Source organism: Pteropus medius, unplaced genomic scaffold, assembly GCF_902729225.1.
Source record: "Pteropus medius unplaced genomic scaffold, Ma_sr-lr_union100, whole genome shotgun sequence".
Taxonomy (NCBI): Eukaryota; Metazoa; Chordata; class Mammalia; order Chiroptera; family Pteropodidae; genus Pteropus; species Pteropus medius.
Window position 1 is genome coordinate 782,053 of NW_024342474.1, and position 19,106 is coordinate 801,158.

The 19,106-nt window shown below is 34.5% G+C and overlaps 1 protein-coding gene across 4 annotated transcripts in view; it reads left to right on the forward strand.

The window, feature by feature from the left end:
- Positions 1–4,396: 4,396 nt before the first annotated feature.
- Positions 4,397–19,106, forward strand: part of RBMS2 (RNA binding motif single stranded interacting protein 2) — a 47,751-nt gene continuing 33,041 nt past the window's right edge. Inside the window, exons 1-4 of one of the 4 annotated variants that reach the window (XM_039865727.1) lie at positions 4,399–4,451; positions 4,739–4,793; positions 4,916–4,983; positions 5,954–6,040. In XM_039865727.1, coding sequence (XP_039721661.1) covers positions 5,975–6,040 — 66 coding nt within the window. In that variant the 5' untranslated portion in view covers positions 4,399–4,451; positions 4,739–4,793; positions 4,916–4,983; positions 5,954–5,974. Of the gene's footprint in view, positions 4,452–4,634; positions 4,794–4,915; positions 4,984–5,763; positions 6,041–19,106 lie in introns of those variants that run through there. The other 3 variants (XM_039865730.1, XM_039865728.1, XM_039865729.1) reach the window with 3 other exon arrangements.

Sequence of the window (19,106 nt, forward strand, 5' to 3'; positions counted from 1 at the left end):
TTTTTTTCTTCTCCACACCTGATAATGCCTGAGAGACAGGATAGGTACTATTCCCATTTTGTAGAAAGGGAAACTGATGTTTTAAAAGATTGAGATTTTCCAGTTTAACACGGTAAGTGCTAGAGCTAGGTTTAAATTTCAAACTTTTGATCTATCTGCACAAATTCTGTGCTGTTTTCCTGGTATTTGCTAAGGAATGCATGACCTATATTACCCAGTAGGTGGCAGTATTTTCTTAATGGTCATTGGAAATTCACTTTCCGGTTAAGATACTTGAAGTGAAAATTGTATTCTTTCAGCTAACATTCCTGAGCATAAACTATGTTTAAGTGTTAAACATAAAAAGATTAATAAAGTTGGTGTTTGCTTCCTAGGAGCTCACAATCTGGATGCAAGAGGTGGGGCAGTCAAGCAGAGTTAATAGCCTACAGAAATTTTGTACAAAATGCTATGGGAATACAAATTTATAATGGACCTTTTGAGTTGGTGTCTTTTTAATGACATAATAGGGACATAGTTTTATCTAGCACACAGATGAGAGACACAAGTAAATTCAAGCTCTCTGACTTCCTAAAGACACAAAAATAAGTGATAAAAGGAAAATAATATATATTGTAAATACAAAAGAAAAAGCTCATGGATGTCTAAATGTGCCACTCTATCACTGTCTAACGATATTTCCAGTGTTTTTAGTGAGTAATATCTTTTCAGATGTAAATTTAGTGTTTGAGATAGAGCATTCATTCATTCATGGATGAAATATTTTCAAATTTTAAATTAATCCGGTATTGTTAAATGCTAGGAATATAATAGCATATACAAAATAGTCACAGTCCCTGTCCTCATTAAGCTTATGCTTTTAGTAAAACCTGCTAGTGACTCCTGGCATTATAAATAATGAATATTGACATTTTAGAAAATGTTTCTTATATTCAAATCTTACATTTTATCTGAGAGTTTCAGGATACGGTACAAATTATCCCCAGAAAGAAAGCAGAATTCAAGGAAATTCCCTTCCATATATAGTAAATCAAACCTTAGGTAGAATCTTGAACACTTAATTAGCAGCACTTCCCAACAATTGTAGTTTTCTACAAATCATCTTGTTTGCATTATAAGTTTATCCCTAGAAATGTCATCTATGGTACAATTTTAGAATAGGCCAAAATATTAGGTATCATTGTTACCTTGAGTTAAAGAGCTGGTTTGAGGAAAATAGTTGAACTTTCACTTCTGGCATCCTAGAATTATTCCTTTATTACTTCTGACCCTAAAATGTATATTTATTGGAATTTTTAATTTTACAGTAGAATCAGGTTGATATGGGAAGGATGCTGAATTGAAAGTCAGCAAGTCTGGATTCTGGTGTCGGTTATGCCATTATTCAACCCCCATGACCCCATGACTTTGTACAAGTAAGTTTACCTCTGAGTTTTGTTTTTTTATCTGAAAATGACAAAGGAAAAAGGAAAGGAAATAAATATCTAATTAATCAGTGTTCTGACTCATTATTATCCCCACAGTCTCACACTTTTTGCAGTATTAGATTTAACCATATGAAATTACCAATATTTGACTATTTGAAAAGAGCATATTTGACCTATAGAAACATCCATTTAATTTGGTTCAACCTAATTGTTGAATTCCATTGTGGGCCCTATTGGGATCATCTGAATGATTTATTTTAGGGATAGCTGAGGCCAAGCAGATATGAAGGGAACATATATTTAGAGAATATGATATTACCATATAATCAATGCAGTCCATTCTGGATATGCATAGAATCTAGTTTAGTTCTTTCTTTGTACCTTATGCTAATTTTATGGCCCAATGATTTTATATAGTTTGATTCCTATTTTTCTTTAGTATCTGGGAAAGGACAAGTCTACTTGAAAATTTTGTTAGGATATTCCCTATAATTTTTGACCAAAGTATCTGTTGCTATAGGAGAGGAGAGCATACTATTAGCACTGATATTTAGAGTGTGAGATAAAGAATTCTTCAGAGTTGTCTGTCTTTTTCCCTGTTTTTCAGTGAATTAAGTCAAGGAGTTGAGAGGCCAAACTTTCCCAATTTCTAGTCTTAGACCAATTTTATCACTCTATCCAACATCAGAAAGGGGCAGGGCTAAGCTTTTCTTTGTTGTTTGATGCAGCTCCTTAAGTTTTTTTTCTTTTTTTTCTTTAGGAAGCTGATGTGTTAAATACACTCTTTTTTTCATTTCTTCCTAAAGCATTACCTCATCTCTTTACCATGAAATAAATTCACCATTATTTAGTCTTCTGGGCATACAAGTTAATCAGTGGGAGGAAAGATAATCCACAGAGAATATTAACAGCTGGAAAAACAAGTGTCCTTGGCCCTAATAAACCTTGTTGGGGTCTCTGAACCACATTCAGAGCTTCACTAGCAAACTGGCCCTGCCTCACTGCTTTCAGACACATGTACCACATCACCCTGGCTCTAGGTGAAAGTCTGTCTAGAGTCTAGCATATCTGCAGGTAGTGCATTCTTTTGAGTTCTCCACCCTGATGTGGAGGGGCCAATAGTGGCATGCAAACATCTTTCAACATACAGATCACGGTTGATCTAGCCAATTCCTTTACCTGAGGCACTTATATAAAAGTGTTGTTTTTTCTGGAGAAATCACAAACCAGTCTATATTGAATTCAAAGGTGCAAATGTCTCTTTCCAAGAAAAGTTCCAAATAACTCTTATTTTACTTTTTCACCTCATAACAACACTTGGGTGGTGAGAATCAAAAATTTGAGAGGCATTGACTAAAATCTAGAAAAATGTAATGGGCAGAGCAGATGGGTGGGGGAATGGCAAAGTAAACACACTAGAATAAATAGGATTCTCCCTCCTCTAATATACTTCCTGAATCTAACCAAAGAACTCCATTACCTTCTCTATCACTTCTACAAAATTCCATAACCACTTTTAAAAATGTACTTACTAGAATAAAGGATGTAATTTCCAGACTTGTTGGTGCTCTTTGACATAATTACCTTTTTGGCATCAGTTCACAAATGTGGATCATTTTACTTCTATGGCCCGAAATTTATTAGACAGACTATAAAACCCAACGTTTTTGTATTAGTTCAAGTAAAATAGAATTTATTTAATTAGATCCTTCTTTATCTCTCTTTTGTCTGATACCATCTACTTTTAGAGTAGAGAAATGACATTAAATCTTAGGATGCATAAAAATCCTACATTTTTTTCTACATCTATTTCTAGTTCTCAGAGTAGTAGGACTCTAGACAAACGGGAGCTAGAGAGTCTTGTTTCTAGTGTGTATTGACTCTGTGTATTATTTTGTTTCCTTTTTTTCTACAGATAATAGATGGTCTACCAATTCCAGGAGACTGAAAGTTATGGAAAGAATTTCCAAAGAGAAGAAATTGGACTGGGCGATTCCTGGAACTTCTTATTCAGTATTTCCAGTTATAAAGTTTAGCCTGCCTAGTCCTTGTATAATCTTTTGAATGTAACTAAGATGCTAGTTTTCCAAATGTTCACTTCAGATCATCAAATCTAGGTTATACAATACCCAGAGAGATACACACTGGGAAAGTAGAGTAATTAAATAATGATGCTAACATCTACTAAGTGTGTAAGTGCCAGGCACTTTCTTAAGGGCTTTATATGCATCTCCTTATTTCATTTCACTACAATTTTAGGAAGTAGATACTGTTTATTTACTCTGTTTTACAGATAAGGAAAGTAAGGTTCAGATATGTGTGGTATTTCTCCCAGTGTCACTCAGCTTGTGAGCGACAGGACTGAACAAGAACTTAGATTTTTTTTGAGTTATTTTTATTAAAAATTTTTGGGTTATGTCGGTTAATACAAGAACTTAGAATTGATTCTAAAAACAAATAAAGTAGTTATTATCTCCATTTTGCAAATGAGTGAATTAGAGATGTTAAATAATTTGGCCCAAAGTCACATAAATGGTGACTAACTGGTGCCAGGATTTGAACTCATGTCTATTTCTCTCTGAAACTCATGGCTTTAACTATTTTAAATTCTAAGATATCATTGAGCATTAAGAAATGCAGTAGGAGAACTCATTGAGAATATTAGAATTTAAAAAAAAATTAAGTTAGATTGACTGCCATTATAAATACCATTGTAAATCAGGCCTTAAAGATTAAGGGTTTTGTACCACATTATTAAGCTAAGGGAGAAGACATAAAATAAGTGCCTAAATAGCAAGGATAATGTAGTATATAATGAATGAGAATCTCTGAGGGTAGAAAAGGGACTTTGAAAAATATGGTATCACTGAGAGAAGTCTTTATTTATTTACTGCATTTGGCTACTGTGCTTTCAATCTGTGTTGCAATTCCCACATTGAGGCTGTTCCCACCCTTCCTGTGTCCCCTGAGCTGAGCAGGAACTTCCTGTCCTATTGGAAATGAAAGTTAGAGATTAGGGATATGGTATGTGTGTATTTACTCTGCAGAATGTTAGTACTATCTGTCCTATTATCAAAGCAAAAAAGTGACAGGAAAAGTAGAATAGAGACTGGGACTTCATTTAAGGGAGGGTTTGGGCTTAATGTTTCTTGTGGCAAAGCAGACTGGGTTAATTTATGTCTTAAGAGAACATCCATGATGGCAGCAAAGTGGCCTTAAGAAGGAATTTGAAGACTTTCATTCTAAATCCTTGTTCCACTTGGATTGGTAGGAGTTACTGGATATCATTAAAATTTTTTGGTTTCCAACAGGTTTCTTTTCTCATTAAGGCTACTTCTACAGGACATTCCTTTGAAACTATTAGAGGTGAGTGTTGTTGTAACTGTGTTAGGTTCTTGAGTCTGAGTTTACATTCTTCTTTTCTAAGAACTTTCTATTTTTCTTCGTTGTGAGCATATACTTTTTAAATAGTTATTTTTTTCCTACAGTTCAGACACAACTTGAAGCAAACATCTCAACTCCGTGAACTTCAGTTTGGGCATAAATTCCAGCTTTGGTGAGTAACTCTAATTTTTTTCATACTTATGGACCTTGAAGACTAGGAAATAGTGGGATAGAGTCAAATAAGATAGCTTACAATTGTTGAAGAAACCACTATGCAATTATATCTCAAGGAAGCTGGAGGAAAAAAAGAAACTACTAGGTATCAAATTTTATGGTAGTCCAGTTTGATAATTCCTTCCTAAGTATGAAGTCCTACTCGAGGGAATCTGAAAAGGAGTGAGAGGCATCAGTCCATTAGCGTGACCCAAGAGGAATAGAACTGTACAAGGATCTGAAACTAGTTATTTCCCATACTCTGTTTTGCTTGTCTCTGTACTTTGGTGAGCTCTTCTGTGTTCTTTCTTCATGTATTAATATCATTGTAAATGTAAAATGTGTGTGTGTGTGTGTGTGTGCGGGTGAGAAGTCCTGAGCTAGCTCATTTCACATATTCTTTCTCAGTATGGTTTTCTTCACATGTTCTCTAAGGCAATATCCTGGTGGCCCCTGTAAAATCAAGCTTGAAATCTTCTTATAGCTGACATCTAAGAGAAAAAAATCCTCATTGCCTTTTCATGAGAATCTGAACTTGTTCATAGAGGAAAAAAGGATGGAGTTGAAAGGGGTATACCTAAAAACTTTTCTTTTTGCTTTAACTGCTAAGCCTGTGGGGGGTTGGAAAAAAATAATAACATCTTGGGCATTAGGACCCAGTGGAAGTGCCTCATTCAGACTCTGGGTTAACTTCTCTCAGTGACGTCAACAAGCAGCCCTAGCTCATTCTTTACCCCCCCAATCTCTCTCCCTCTGGCTCCTTTTCTCCCCCCTTCTCATCCCCCTACTTTCTCCTCCTTCTTCCTTCCTCCCTCCTCTCTCTCCCTCACTCCCTCTCCCCTTTTTTTCTCCTTCTCCTCTCCTTCTTCCCTCTTTCCCCTCCTTTTCCTTCTTTCTTTCCCCCTCCCTGTCCCTCTTCTTTCTCTCAGCTCCCTAATATTAAAGAGAAAATGCTGCTATCAGTGACTTCCAGACCTGGGATTTCGACTTTTGGCTATAACAAGAACAACAAGAAGGTAGGGAAAAGTGCTTTTTTGGAATTGAGCTACTTCCTTTTCTGGGGATCCGGGAGTGCCCTTGGTTTTAAAATTCTCCTTAAGACGAGAGGGATTCCTTTCTCATCCCAGCACTTCTCCCTTTTCCACCACTTTCGATATTTTTTCTCACCTGGTTCTGAAGTTTCAGGAATTTACAGTCTTTGTGCACGAGGCCCGAGAAAGCAGGAGAATTAAAAATAAATCAAGCTTATATGTTTGTATCTTTGTGAAATGAAGTTAGTTTGACTTCCTGCTGATATACCCAATCTCCACAGTGATAATATGTAATCTCAGACCCTGGCACCCAGCCCACCTCCTAATCTTTTTGATTAAAGATTTCCATTTGCGTCCACCCCACCTTCCTTTCTACTCATCCCACCAGCATTATCAGGTAGCAGAAATATAGTCAGTGAAATCACAACAGCTTCATCAAGAACTGGGTATACTCTTTTAGACTAGGTAGACACCCTACTCCACCAAGCCCGAAGGGAAGGAGTCTTAAGAGAAGACGTGCCTTGGGATTAAGGTGGGAAGCTCTATGGTTCTTTGGGTTTTGCTGCTGATCTGGTGCTTCACGATCTGCAGATAACCAGGATCAGCTGAGATCCTTGGAGTCTTTAGGATTAACCTGAGGCTGCTAGAGAGTTGTGCTATGCTTGGGCACATGGGCAGTCTGGGGAAAGGTGGACAATCATGCCCACATTTGCCAGGGAGTATCCTTGGCAGTTTCTTGGCATTTCTGGGCACATAGTGATTGATGATTGAGAGGAACTTCATGCTGTAACAGAAAGACCCTTTACACTCTTGGTGTTTTTGCTGTTCTTTGAAGAAAAAAGTTACCATAGACATTTAGGGATCTTTTGATCATTTGATAGATTGTTGGAGGGTGGGGATAGATTCCTGCTGCTTTCACATATACCTAAAAAGACAATTACAGATAAATTTAACAAAGTATCTGGTCAAGGCAGTGGGTAAATGTTAATACCAAAACACTTAGTTTATGGGTGTTTATATAGTATTCATTCTGTTTATATCCTTAAGAAATAATGGTCCACATATATTTGTTGGTTATCTATAACATTATATATACACATATATGGATATATGATTTTGAAAGAGGGATATTTTGTCTTTATTTTTTTCAAATCCTATATAGTACTGTATGAAAGTTTCCTTCCTAATTTTTCCCTCTAAGTCTCTCAGGTTACCCAAACCCATTAAAATAAAGTAAAATGAATTATAGAAATTAGTTTTCTTTCCTATTAGGGGTTTCACATATCTGATGCTATCTAAAATCTTCTCTTAGCTCTCTACTCCCTTTTCCACTTGTAGTATAAAAAACATTTAATCATCTTCTAAATTTAGGATAGTATAAGTGACAAGATGTATGATTATGGATTTGGATTCAAATCTTATATCTCTTCCTGATAACTTGTAAGGTCTGAGAAAATTCAGGAAACATTGATGGGAGGTAAATACATATTTACTAATATATTTGTCAAGAATTCTTTGGGTTATTATAGGTGAATGTTATAATGACATAACTTTGTGGCTATATATATGACTCCTTGTATGTATATATAGGTTTGTACAGATTGGGTATATTTAAGCTAAAGCATTACTAATTGGTCTTTATTTTTGTGTTGACATGTAGAGCTTAATGTGTTCATTTCTCCTTTGGGGAGAGTATTTTGGATAGATTTGCTTATGTAATTTGTGCATTTTTATAACCAAAGTTAAATTTAAAAAATAACTTTTATTAGTTTTTAGGAGTAAATGTAAGACATGCCCATTAAAAAAAAATAAGCATAAAGAGGTATATAAAATTAAAAGTCAAGTTTTCCCTTCATGTCCTGAAATTCTTCATCCAAATCTCACCCCTCAAGGAAAATAGCTATTAGCAGTTTATTGTATATATCCTGCTAGACTTTCTCTATGACGAGGTAAAGTTTTAATTTTGACACTGGTTTATTTGCCATTTCTATAAAGAATTTAGTTTCTCAATTAGAGCAAGTTTATGTAATAAAGTTCTTGGATCTGTCTGAAACATTTAAAAAACTGAAATAAAGGACAATCAAATACTAAAGTTCTGAAAAAGTATAAATTTAAATATCTGCTTTAAAGAAAAACAGACACAGACCAATGGAACAGAACTGAGAGCCCAGAAATAAAGCCACACATATATGGACAACTAATTTACAATAAAGGAACCAAGACTATACACTGGAGAAAGGAAAGTCTCTTCAATAAATGATGTTGGGAGGTTAAAGAAGTACGAATTAGTAGTTGAGAGATGGTCAGAGGATGAGCACAGCATTGAGAATGTAGTCAGCAGTAATGTAATGACTATGTGTAGAGCCAGAAGGGCAATAGAGCAATCGGGGGGTGGGGGGAGGGATTATTTCATATAAATGTCTAACCAATGTACTGCATTCTTGAAACTAATAATGAAATAAAATGTGTAAAAAAATAAATGGCGTTGGGAAAACTGGACAACAACATACAAAAGAATAAAACTAGACCACTATATTATACTACACACAAAAATTAACTTGAAATGGATTAAAAACTTATCTGTAAGACCTGAAACAGTAGAATGATAATAGAGGAAAACATAGACACTAAGCTTCTGGACATTGGTCATAGTGGTGTTTTGTGAATTCGAGTCCAAAAGAAAGGGAGCAAAGCAAAAGCAAATGAATGGAACTATATCAAACTAAGAAGTTTCTGCACAGCAGAGGAAACCATCAACAAAACAAAAAGGCAACCAGCCAAATGGCAGAAGGTATTTGCAAATGATATTTATATATTTGGTTAATATCCAAAATATATAAAGAACTCATACAACTCAACAACAACAGAAAATCCAATGAAAAAAACAGGCAGAGGATCTGAATATACTTTTTTCCAAGGAAGACATATAGAGATGGCCAACAGGCATATGAAAAGATGTTCAATGCCACTAACTATTAAGGAAATGCAAATTAAAACTACAATGAGTTATCACCTCATACCTGTTAGAATGACTATTAGCAAAAAGAGAAGAAACAATAAGTGTTGATGAGGATATGGAGAAAAGGGAACACATGTACAGTGTTGGTGGGATTATAAATTTGTATGTGGGATTGTAAATTGGCACAGCCACTATGGAAAACAGTCTGGAGGTTCCTTTAAAAATTAAGAATAGAACTACCATATGATCTAGAAATTCCTCTTCTGGGTATTTATATGAAGATATATGTACCCCTATTTCATTGCAGCACTATTTGCAATAGCCAAGATACAGAAACAACCTAGGTGTCCATTGATAGATGAATGGATAAAGAAGATGTGGTATATATACACAATGGAATAGTATTCAGCCATAAAAAGATGAAATATTGCCATTTGCAATATCATGGATGGATCTTGAGGGTGTTATGCTAAGTGAACTAAATCAGATAGAAAAGGACAAAAACTGTATTATTTCACTTATATGTGGAATATGAAAAAAGTAACAAACAAAATTGAAAAACAAAATAAAACAAAAACTTGTAGATACAGACAGAAGGGTGGTTACCAGAAGAGAGAGGGAGTAGGGCGAGAGCAGATTGGGTAAAAGGGGTCAAATATATGGTAACAGAAGGAAATTAGACTTTTGATGGTGATCATGCAATAGACTACACGTATCGAATGATAATGTTATACACCTGGAATTTATATAATGTTATTAACCATTGTTACCACAATAAATTTAAAATTTTGAAACATCTGCTTTTATTGTCCATCATGTTATACAGAAATCTAGAAATAATAGGTCTGTAGAGATCTACTTACTCTAAGAATTTTTACATCATAATTTACTGTAGTCATCACTTCTAGTTTGTGGAATAAAAATATTTGCCTGCATGTGAGCTCAGTTTGAAAAGTTATTTGTATACCAAATGATGTGACTTGCTTATCTGAAAGTGTTTAATTTTATTTACTGGATTTTAAAAAGTAGGACTGTTTTATTTTGAAAAATATTTGTATACTTCATTTATCAGGTAAGTTGTTTCCTGAGGAGCCGACGACAAGCATAATTTTCATATTCTTTTTTGACTGTGGTAAATACGGGAATCGATTAACAAATATATAATGCCTAATAAAGGCAGATTCTTTCTCAGGATATAGTGTTGAATATCAATTCTTTTTTTTTTTTTTGGAATTAAAATAGACACAGAAGGGGGAAAATGTGGATTTCAAAGAGAGATTCTACAAAATAATGCACATTTAAAAAACCATCTGTTTTAATGGCCTTCAATAACTCTTGGTTCATTAAAAAAAAAAGACTTAAGTAAAAAGATTAGTGTTCTAGGATCTCAGCACTGTTTCTTCAAAGTTTGAAAGAGTTGCCTCAGTAGAGAGATTTGAATATAGGTGAGATTGGAAGGGGAAATGTTTGGAACTAGTGGAATTTCAGACTTGTAAAGAGCCTAACCACGCCTTCCCTGACATCATCTTCCTGGCATGTGTTATTATAATTTAACTCCTCAGTGCATCAACAACCATTTCCTTTGGAAAAAAAGAAAAAGGACTGCAGTTTAATTTGGGATGATTTGCCTTCCCCAACTAATTTTGCATAAATTTCGATTTTCTTTTTATTTTAAAATATTAAACAACTGATTGATGGGCTTTGCCAGATCTTCACCTTTCAGAAGCTTGAGTTACCCGAAAATTTCAGAAGTGTTTACTCAGGAGAGAAGAAAGTGGGAAGCAATACTACAATTGTTTATAGTTCTAACAGGGAAATTTTGTGTGTGTGTGTTTACTACATTTTCATCTAGTTTTTGTCAAATTACATTTAGTAGAACTGAGGACTAAGAAATTTTAGGTCTAACTGGGGGCAGCTACTAGTTCTGTTGTTTAATGGTAATGTCTTTACATTAATCCCTCCTTTTCATTTTTAGGACTACTACACTAATTTATGCTCTCAATAGATTATATTTACTTTGATAATAAACATCCCATATGATCTTGCTTCTTACTTCTCCACCGCTATCCCTTGCCCCCAGGTAATTTTATACCTGTTGCCAGAACAATCTTCCAGCATTCCAGCAGTCTAGTGCTGAGTTTTTGTATAAAAACCTTTAGTGACTAAACAAAGTTAAATCCCTAGCCCAATATTCACTATTTACCCAGCCTTTTCTTATCTTCTCTACTTCTTCCTGTGAACTGAAAAAAAAAAGAAAAGAAAAGTATCATTATCAGAAAGGATTTATTGGGGTGGGAGGCAGAAAGGGTTGCAACCAAGCACATGCAGACATGGCTAACAGCAATGCCCCGTTTGCTAAGATGGAGAGGTACTAATTACAGGGTGAAAAGGAAGTTAAGGGGAGGGGCAGTTACAACCATAGAGCTTCATTTTAAGCATAGAGTTCTTCCTGTAGGGTTCTCCTATGACAAAGAGTGCAAGAACTCCTCCCACAAGCCCAACTCCTCCCCCATACCCTCTGGACTGATCATGTTTGCTAAAGTCTCAGTCATAAGCGTTATCACCTGCCAAGATCCCATTGCATTCACTCTGCTATAGTCAGTTGTATTACCTCTAGTTCTCTGGATATATCCTTTGATTGTTAATTTATATTTCTCATTCCATAAGAAAATATGATGTAAAACAGAAACATCTAGACGAGAAACAGGACAAGGGAATATAGATTAGAATAAGAGGTCAGTTGGAATTAAAATGCACATGTACAAACCATAGTTTTATCCTGGAAGATGAGGACTGAAGAATGGTCATTGATTTTGTCAGTGTAGAGGTGGTTGGTGACTTTGACAAGCAATTTCAGAGTGGGAAGCAAAAGCAAGGTTGGAATGGGTTGATGAGTGAAACAAGTTGAGGAAATAAAGCTGGTGTGTATTGACTAATCTTTTAAGAACTTTGATTAAGATAGAGAACAGAATCCAGTTAAAAAATGGGCTAAAGATCTGAACAGATATTTCTCCAAAGAAGATCTACAAGTAGCCATCAAAAGATGCTCAACATCATTAGTCATTGAGAAAATGCAAATCAGAACCACAATTAGATACCACTTCACACCCACTAAGATGGCTGTAATCAAAAAGACAGGTAATAATATGGAATAATTGGACCCATCATACACTGCTGGTGGGAATGTAAAATGGTGCAGCTTCTTTGGAACAGTTTGGCAGTTTTCCTTAAAAGGTTAAACACACCGTTATCTATGTACCCAAGAGAATTAAAATATATGTCCAAACAAAAACCTGTACACCAATATTCATAGCAGCATTGTTAATAATAGCCCTAAAGTGGAAACAACTCAAATATCTCTTAACTGCTGATTGTATAAATAAAATATTGTAGATAATCCATGCAATGAATTTTGGGATTTTATTCAGCAATAAAAAAAGAATAGAGTACTGATAACATCTACAAAATGGATGAACCTTAAAAACATGCTAGTGAAAGAAGTCACTCACAAAAGACCATATATATTATGCTTCCATTTATGTGAAACGTCCAGAATAGGCATATCCATAGAGACAGAAAGCATGTTAGTGGTTGCCTAGGGCTGCGGGGGAGGAGGATGGTTGGGGGCAATGGGAGTGACTGATAATGAGTATTGGGTTTCTTTTGCGGGTAATTAAAATGTTCTAAAATTGATTGTGGTAATAGTTGCACAACTCAGTGATCTAAATACCACTGAATTTATACTTTAAATGGGTTAATTACATGGTATGTAAATTATACCTCAGTAAAATTGTTATTAAAAAAAGATGGGGAGCAGAGAAATGAGGCAAAAGCTGGAACAGGATGGGGGTGGTGTTGACAGAATTTTCTTAAAGATGGAAGATATGGAAGCCAAAATGCAAAACGAATCATGTTTTCCAAATATACATGTTCATAATTCTTTCCCTAATCCTTTTGTTTTTGTGCCTTATCTATTCAGCCTTGGATCCCTTTTTTTGTTGTCACTTCTTTTTGGAATGGCCTTTCTATTCCTTTGTTCACTCCACCCACATTCATTAAACAGTTCCAGCATGCTAGCCTTGAGGCTAAGGTATTATTGTGGCCCTTTAAGAACCCACAGTCAAAATTGTCTTTCAAAACCCTCCTTATCCTTTTAAGTTCAGCTGGAATGTTAACCTCTTCTATAAAGCTTCTCCAAATCCCTCCACCTCCCAGCCTCAAAGGGATCTTTTTTCTGTGCCTCCATATTATTTTGTACTTCATATATGGTATTTATATAACTTTGCATTATATGGGAATCATATAGGTGATTGTCTTACCTTTATTGCTGGACTGTAACCTCTGTAAAGATTATTTGGATTATTAACCCCCAGAACATCTGACATAACATCTTAAGCATATCTAGTAGATGCTTTAAAGATATATCCTAATAAATGTAATTCAGCTAATGTTAGGCATTAAATTAAGGTTAAGCAAAGGAAAGCGGTGTCGTGTTCTGTACAAATTGTGAAATATGAAGTTTAGGGAGATCTGAACTTAAATATGGCTTTTGTCACTTTTTAGCTGTGTGACCTACTTCCAAGTTACTTAGGCATTCTGACCTTGAGTTCTTCATCTTCAAGTATTGATACACGTTGTTAGATTATTTTGAGGATCGATAATATTTATATTTGTAATCAGGTATCAGCATGTAAATAGACTGTTATTTCTTTTATCAAAAAAAACTTTTTACTGATACCACCTCCTGCTGCTGCCTCATTTCTCTTTACCCCTTTACAGCAAAATATCTTGAAAGAGTTGTTTATTTGAGTGTATGTACTTTGTATCTCCAGTTTATTTCTTTTTATTATTTTTTATGTTATTATCTTTAATATATTATTCAAAACTACAAAATATTACATCTAATTATAAAACATAAGAGGAAGACATGTAAACCCACCTTCCAGTTCAAGAACTAGAATCATTGCTTATAAATTGCATGTAATTATATGTTTCTCCCCATCCCATCTCCTACCTCCCCTTCAGAGGTAACCACTCTCCTAAATTTTATATTTATCATTCTATTGCTTTTCTAAAAAATATAGTTTAAAATCATGCTTAATTTGCTTGTATACATTGTTCTAATGTTATGTAACTAATTGTTATAGTTAATATTATATTTTTATATATAACATAATATAATAATATAATAGAAATTTTACAGATGAGAAAAAATGAGGTACAGAGAATTTGATAATCACATTACTAGTGAATACCCTAGCTGGGATTTGAGCCTAAATAGTTTGGCTCCTAATCTGTCCTCTCTACCACTACCATATTGCCTTATTGCAATACATGGTCTTCTGGGGCCTTTTTTTTTCACTCAATATTACATTTCATGATTGATTCATAGCTGTGGTTTATTCATTTTCAAGCCACATAATATTTCATTTTGTGAATATACCATAATTTATCCATTCACCTGCCAATGACTTTTTGGATTGTTTACAGAGTTGTTTGTTTGTTTTTGTTATTCCTAACAATGCTGCTCTGAATGTTCTCATATATGTGATACCTTTGTTTAATTTGAGTTTATATCTACAAGTAGGATTGCTGAGTCATAAGGTATGTGAATGTTTGCCTTTAGGAGATTTGCTTTCTAAGTGTACCTAAATTGCTTTCTGAGTATACCAAACCTTTTTTCCATCACCAATGTGTAAATTTTACTGTAGATTCACATCCTTCCTACTTGTTGATAATGTCAGACCCCTCTCATTCTCTCTTAAATTCAATCTAATTAAGCTTTTACCTCACCGCTCCACCAAAACTGCTCTTATGAAGGTATGCAATAACTTTCATATTCTTGAACAGTCAGTTCTTAGCCCTCTTTGTACTTAACCTATTTTCAACACTTGACACAGTTGACCATGCTATTCCTTGAAATACTTTATTTGTTTTACAGAACACCACACTCTCCTGTTCCTCTAGTATCTATGGCCTTTCCTCTTCAGGCTCCTTTACTGTTTCCTCCTAATTTTCCTCATCTCTAACCCTTATAGTTCCTCAGGACTAAGTCTTTGAGTTTCTTTTCTGTCTACACTTCTCCCTTCATAATTTTATTCAGTCTCATAGCTTTTAAAATATCACCCAGATGATGACAACTCTCAAATTATATTTCCGACCTGGATTGCCCTCCTGCATTCCAGATTCATATGTCTAACGTCACACTTGACACCTCCACTTAGATGTATATTAGATATTTCAAATTTAACACGTTTAGAAGAGTTCCTGCTTGCTTTCTGCTTCCCTGCCCTGCCTGTCTTCTCCATCTTAATAAATGGTAGCTTCCTTCTTCCTGCACTCAGGCTAAAAAGCTTGACTTATTGTTGACTCTCCTCTTTCTTTTACAGCCCCATATCTAATAGCATAATAATAGTACTTACTTTATTGGACTGTTATAATTAATGACTGGAACATAGTAAATGATCACTGAAGTTAGATAATAATTAAAATTACCCATGGAAGATATAATTCCATTCTGTTTATTCCTATTTTCATATAAATAAGCTTATAGTTTCTCCCATCTTAAAAAAAAAAAACAAAAACAAACCTGCTTTAATCCTATGTGTTCTGCCAGTTACTGTCCCATTTTTCTGACCTCTTACATGATCAAACTTCTTGAAAGAGTAGTTCCTATAGAGTCTCTACTTCCTTACCTTCCATTCTCTTTTTCTTAGTACTGTATTTGTTATTTTATTTTTAACTGTGGTAAAATATACATTATATAAAATTTGCCATTGTTTTCCATTTTTAAGTGTACGGTATAGTAGTATTAAGTACATTTATTTACATTGTGATGCAACCAATCTCCAGAAATCTTTTCACTTTGCAAAACTGAAAGTCCAAATCCATTATTAAACAACTCTCTATTCTCCTCCCTTCCCCCGCAACCTCTGGCAACCCGTTCTACTTTCTGTCTCTATGAATTCTCTAACTATCTCATATAAGTAGAACCATACAATATTTGTCTTTTTGTGACTGACTTATTTTACTTAGCATAATGTCTTCAGGTTTCATCCATGTTGGTACACGTGTCAGAACTTCCTTGCTTTGTAAGGCTGAATAATATTCTGTCGTATGTATATACCATATTTTGTTTATTAATTCATCTGTGAGGGACACTTGGGTTGCTTCTGTCTTTTGGCTGTAATGAATAATATTGCTATGAACATGGGTGTACAAATATCTTTCAAGACTCTCTTTTCAGTTCTTTCGGATATATTCCCAGTGGTAGAATTGCTGGATCATATGGTAATTCTATTTTTAATTTTCTGAGGAATCACCATATATTTTTTTTCCATAGCGGCTGTACCATTTTACATTCCTACCAACAATGCCCAAGGGTTCTGATTTCTCCACATTCTTGCCAACACTTATTTTCTGGTTTTTTTTTGATAGAAGCCATTCTAATGGGTGTGAGGTGATATCTCTTTGTAGTTTTGATTTGCATTTCTCTAATGATTAGTGATGTTGAGCATCTTTTTATGTACTTGATGACTATATATCTTATTTGGATAAATGTCTATTTAAGTCCTTTGCCCATTTTTGTAATGGATTGTTTATTTTTTGTTGTTAAGTTATAGGAGTTCTTTATATATTCTGAATAATAACTCTAGCCAGATATATGATTTGCAAATATTTTTTCCCATTCTGTAGGCTGCTTTTTTACCTTTGATTGTGTCCTTTGAAGTATACAAGTTTTTAATTTTGATATAGTTCAGTTTATCTATTTGAAACTGTCAAATCCAATTTCATGAAGCTTTTCTCCTATGTTTTCTTCCAAGAGTTTTATAGTTTTAGCACTTATATTTAGGCCTTTGGTCCATTTTGAGTTAATTTTTGTACATAGTGTAAGGTAAGGGTCCAATTTCATTCTTTTGCAGGTGGATATCCGGTTTTCCTAATACAATTTGTTGAAAAAACTGTTCTTTCCCCCTTGAATGGGGAAATAAATAATTCCTAAGTTTTAAATTGTGCACCATTCTTAATAGCATGATGAAATCTCATGTGAATCATCTCTTTGTCCAGTGTATCCACACCATTTATGCTACCTTCCCATTACTCACTTAGTAGGCCTCTTAGTTATCACCAGATCAACTATCTCATATCCCAGTGCTTGTATTCAAGTAACTCGTGTTTTACTCAATAATGGCCCCAAAATGCAAGAGTAGTGATGCTGGTACTTTAGATAAGCCAAAGAGAAGCCATGAAGTGCTTTCCTTAAGTGAAAAAGTGAAAGTTCTCTACTTAATAAGAAAAAAAATTGTATGCTGAGCTTGCTAAGATCTATGGTAAGAACGAATCTTCTAGCTGTAAAATTGTGAAGAAGGAAAAAGAAATTTATGCTAGTTTTGCTATTGTACCTCAAACTATTGTTACAGCCACAGTGTGTGTTAAGTGCTTAGTTAAGGTGGAAAAGGCATTAAATTTGTGGGTGGAAGACCTAAACAGAAAATGTGTCCTGATTGATTACAACGTTGCACGAGAAAGCATTGAGCCTATACCAAGATTTCAGCAAGGAATGCCCTGAAACAAGTGACACTACAAGTAAGGGATGGTTACACAGGTTTGGGAGTAGATTTGGACTGAAAAATATAAAAATTATTGGAGAGACAGAGAGAGGCCACATTCACATAACTTTTATTGCAGTATATTCTTATAATTATTCTATTTTATTGTTATTGTTAATCTCTTACTATGCTTAATTTATAAATTAAATTTTATAATAGGTATGAACGTATAGGAAAAAATCATACTATATATAGTGTTGAGTATTATCCACGGTTTCAGGTATCCATTAGGATTTTGGAGTGTATCTCCTGCAGATAAAAGGAGGATTACTGTATTTTCTGTTGTTTAATCTTTTATTTTTCTTTCTGGGACATTTCCGTTATTGTCTGTTTATCTTCTAGCCCTTATGGATATTTTTTATATCTGCTATCATATTTTTAATTTCCAAGAACTATTTTTTTTGTCTCTGTATGTTCCTTTTTTATTTAATTTTGTTTTTCCTTCATAGCTGAAATTTTTTTTGTTAAAATTTCTTGAGACTTTTAATTATTATTACGTTTTCTTCTGTCTTGTCTCTTTCTTTTGAGTTCCTTTTTTGGTTTTCTGTTTGTTTTCGTCATTGACTTCAAAGGTTTTCCTTAAATGCCTCATGATTTTTGGCTATTAGATTAAGTGGAAGGCATTTAAAAACCAAGTGGAAAATCTTACCAAATGGTGGACTTCACTATAGGTGATCTAGCTGTTCCACAGAGAGAGACCTGAATGTCATCATTTATAGAGCTTTTCTATTGGGCTGGTCAGTTTCCTCAGAGAGAAATCCTCCAATCTCCTAGGAGGGATGGGGTTAGAGAAACGGCTGTGAGTGTTACTTAATCCCCATGTTTTCAGTTTACTACTTTTCCCACTCAGCTTAGAAGGTATGAATCCAGAGTCCCTCTGGTACATTCTCCCCAAAGAATCAACTAGTTTTCTTCTGGAGTAGAGGTGGAAGTAAGGCAGTGGTAGCCTGATTGTGTAGCTAACACCCCTGTCTTTTTAGGTACTTGTCTCTAATTTCTGAGCCTTTCTAGAATTTTAGAGGAGACTCACCTTTCTTCTTGTTTTCTTCCTATTAGGTTTCAGCTTTCTTTGCTCTTCTGTTATGTATCATTTATACATCTGGTGTTCAGCTTCTAAAATGTTGGGATCTGTTATCTGTTTTCTTTGTCTTTTTTGATACCTCTATAATAATTTTAGTGGGTTCTGGGAGTCTTTAGAGATAATTACATATATTAATTCAAAATCTTCTATTCACTTTTCATCCCCCTCCAATCTGGCTTCTGCCTGCATCCCACTAAAACAGGTCATTACAGCCATCAGGTACTTCTTTTCCCCCCAGTTTTACTGAGATACAATTTATATATAACATTATATAAGTTTAAGGTGTTACAACATGATGATTTGATACACGAATATATTTTGAAATGTTTACCACACTAAGGTTAGTTAGCACATCCTTCATTTCATATAATTACCATTTTGATGTTGTTATAGTGAGCACAT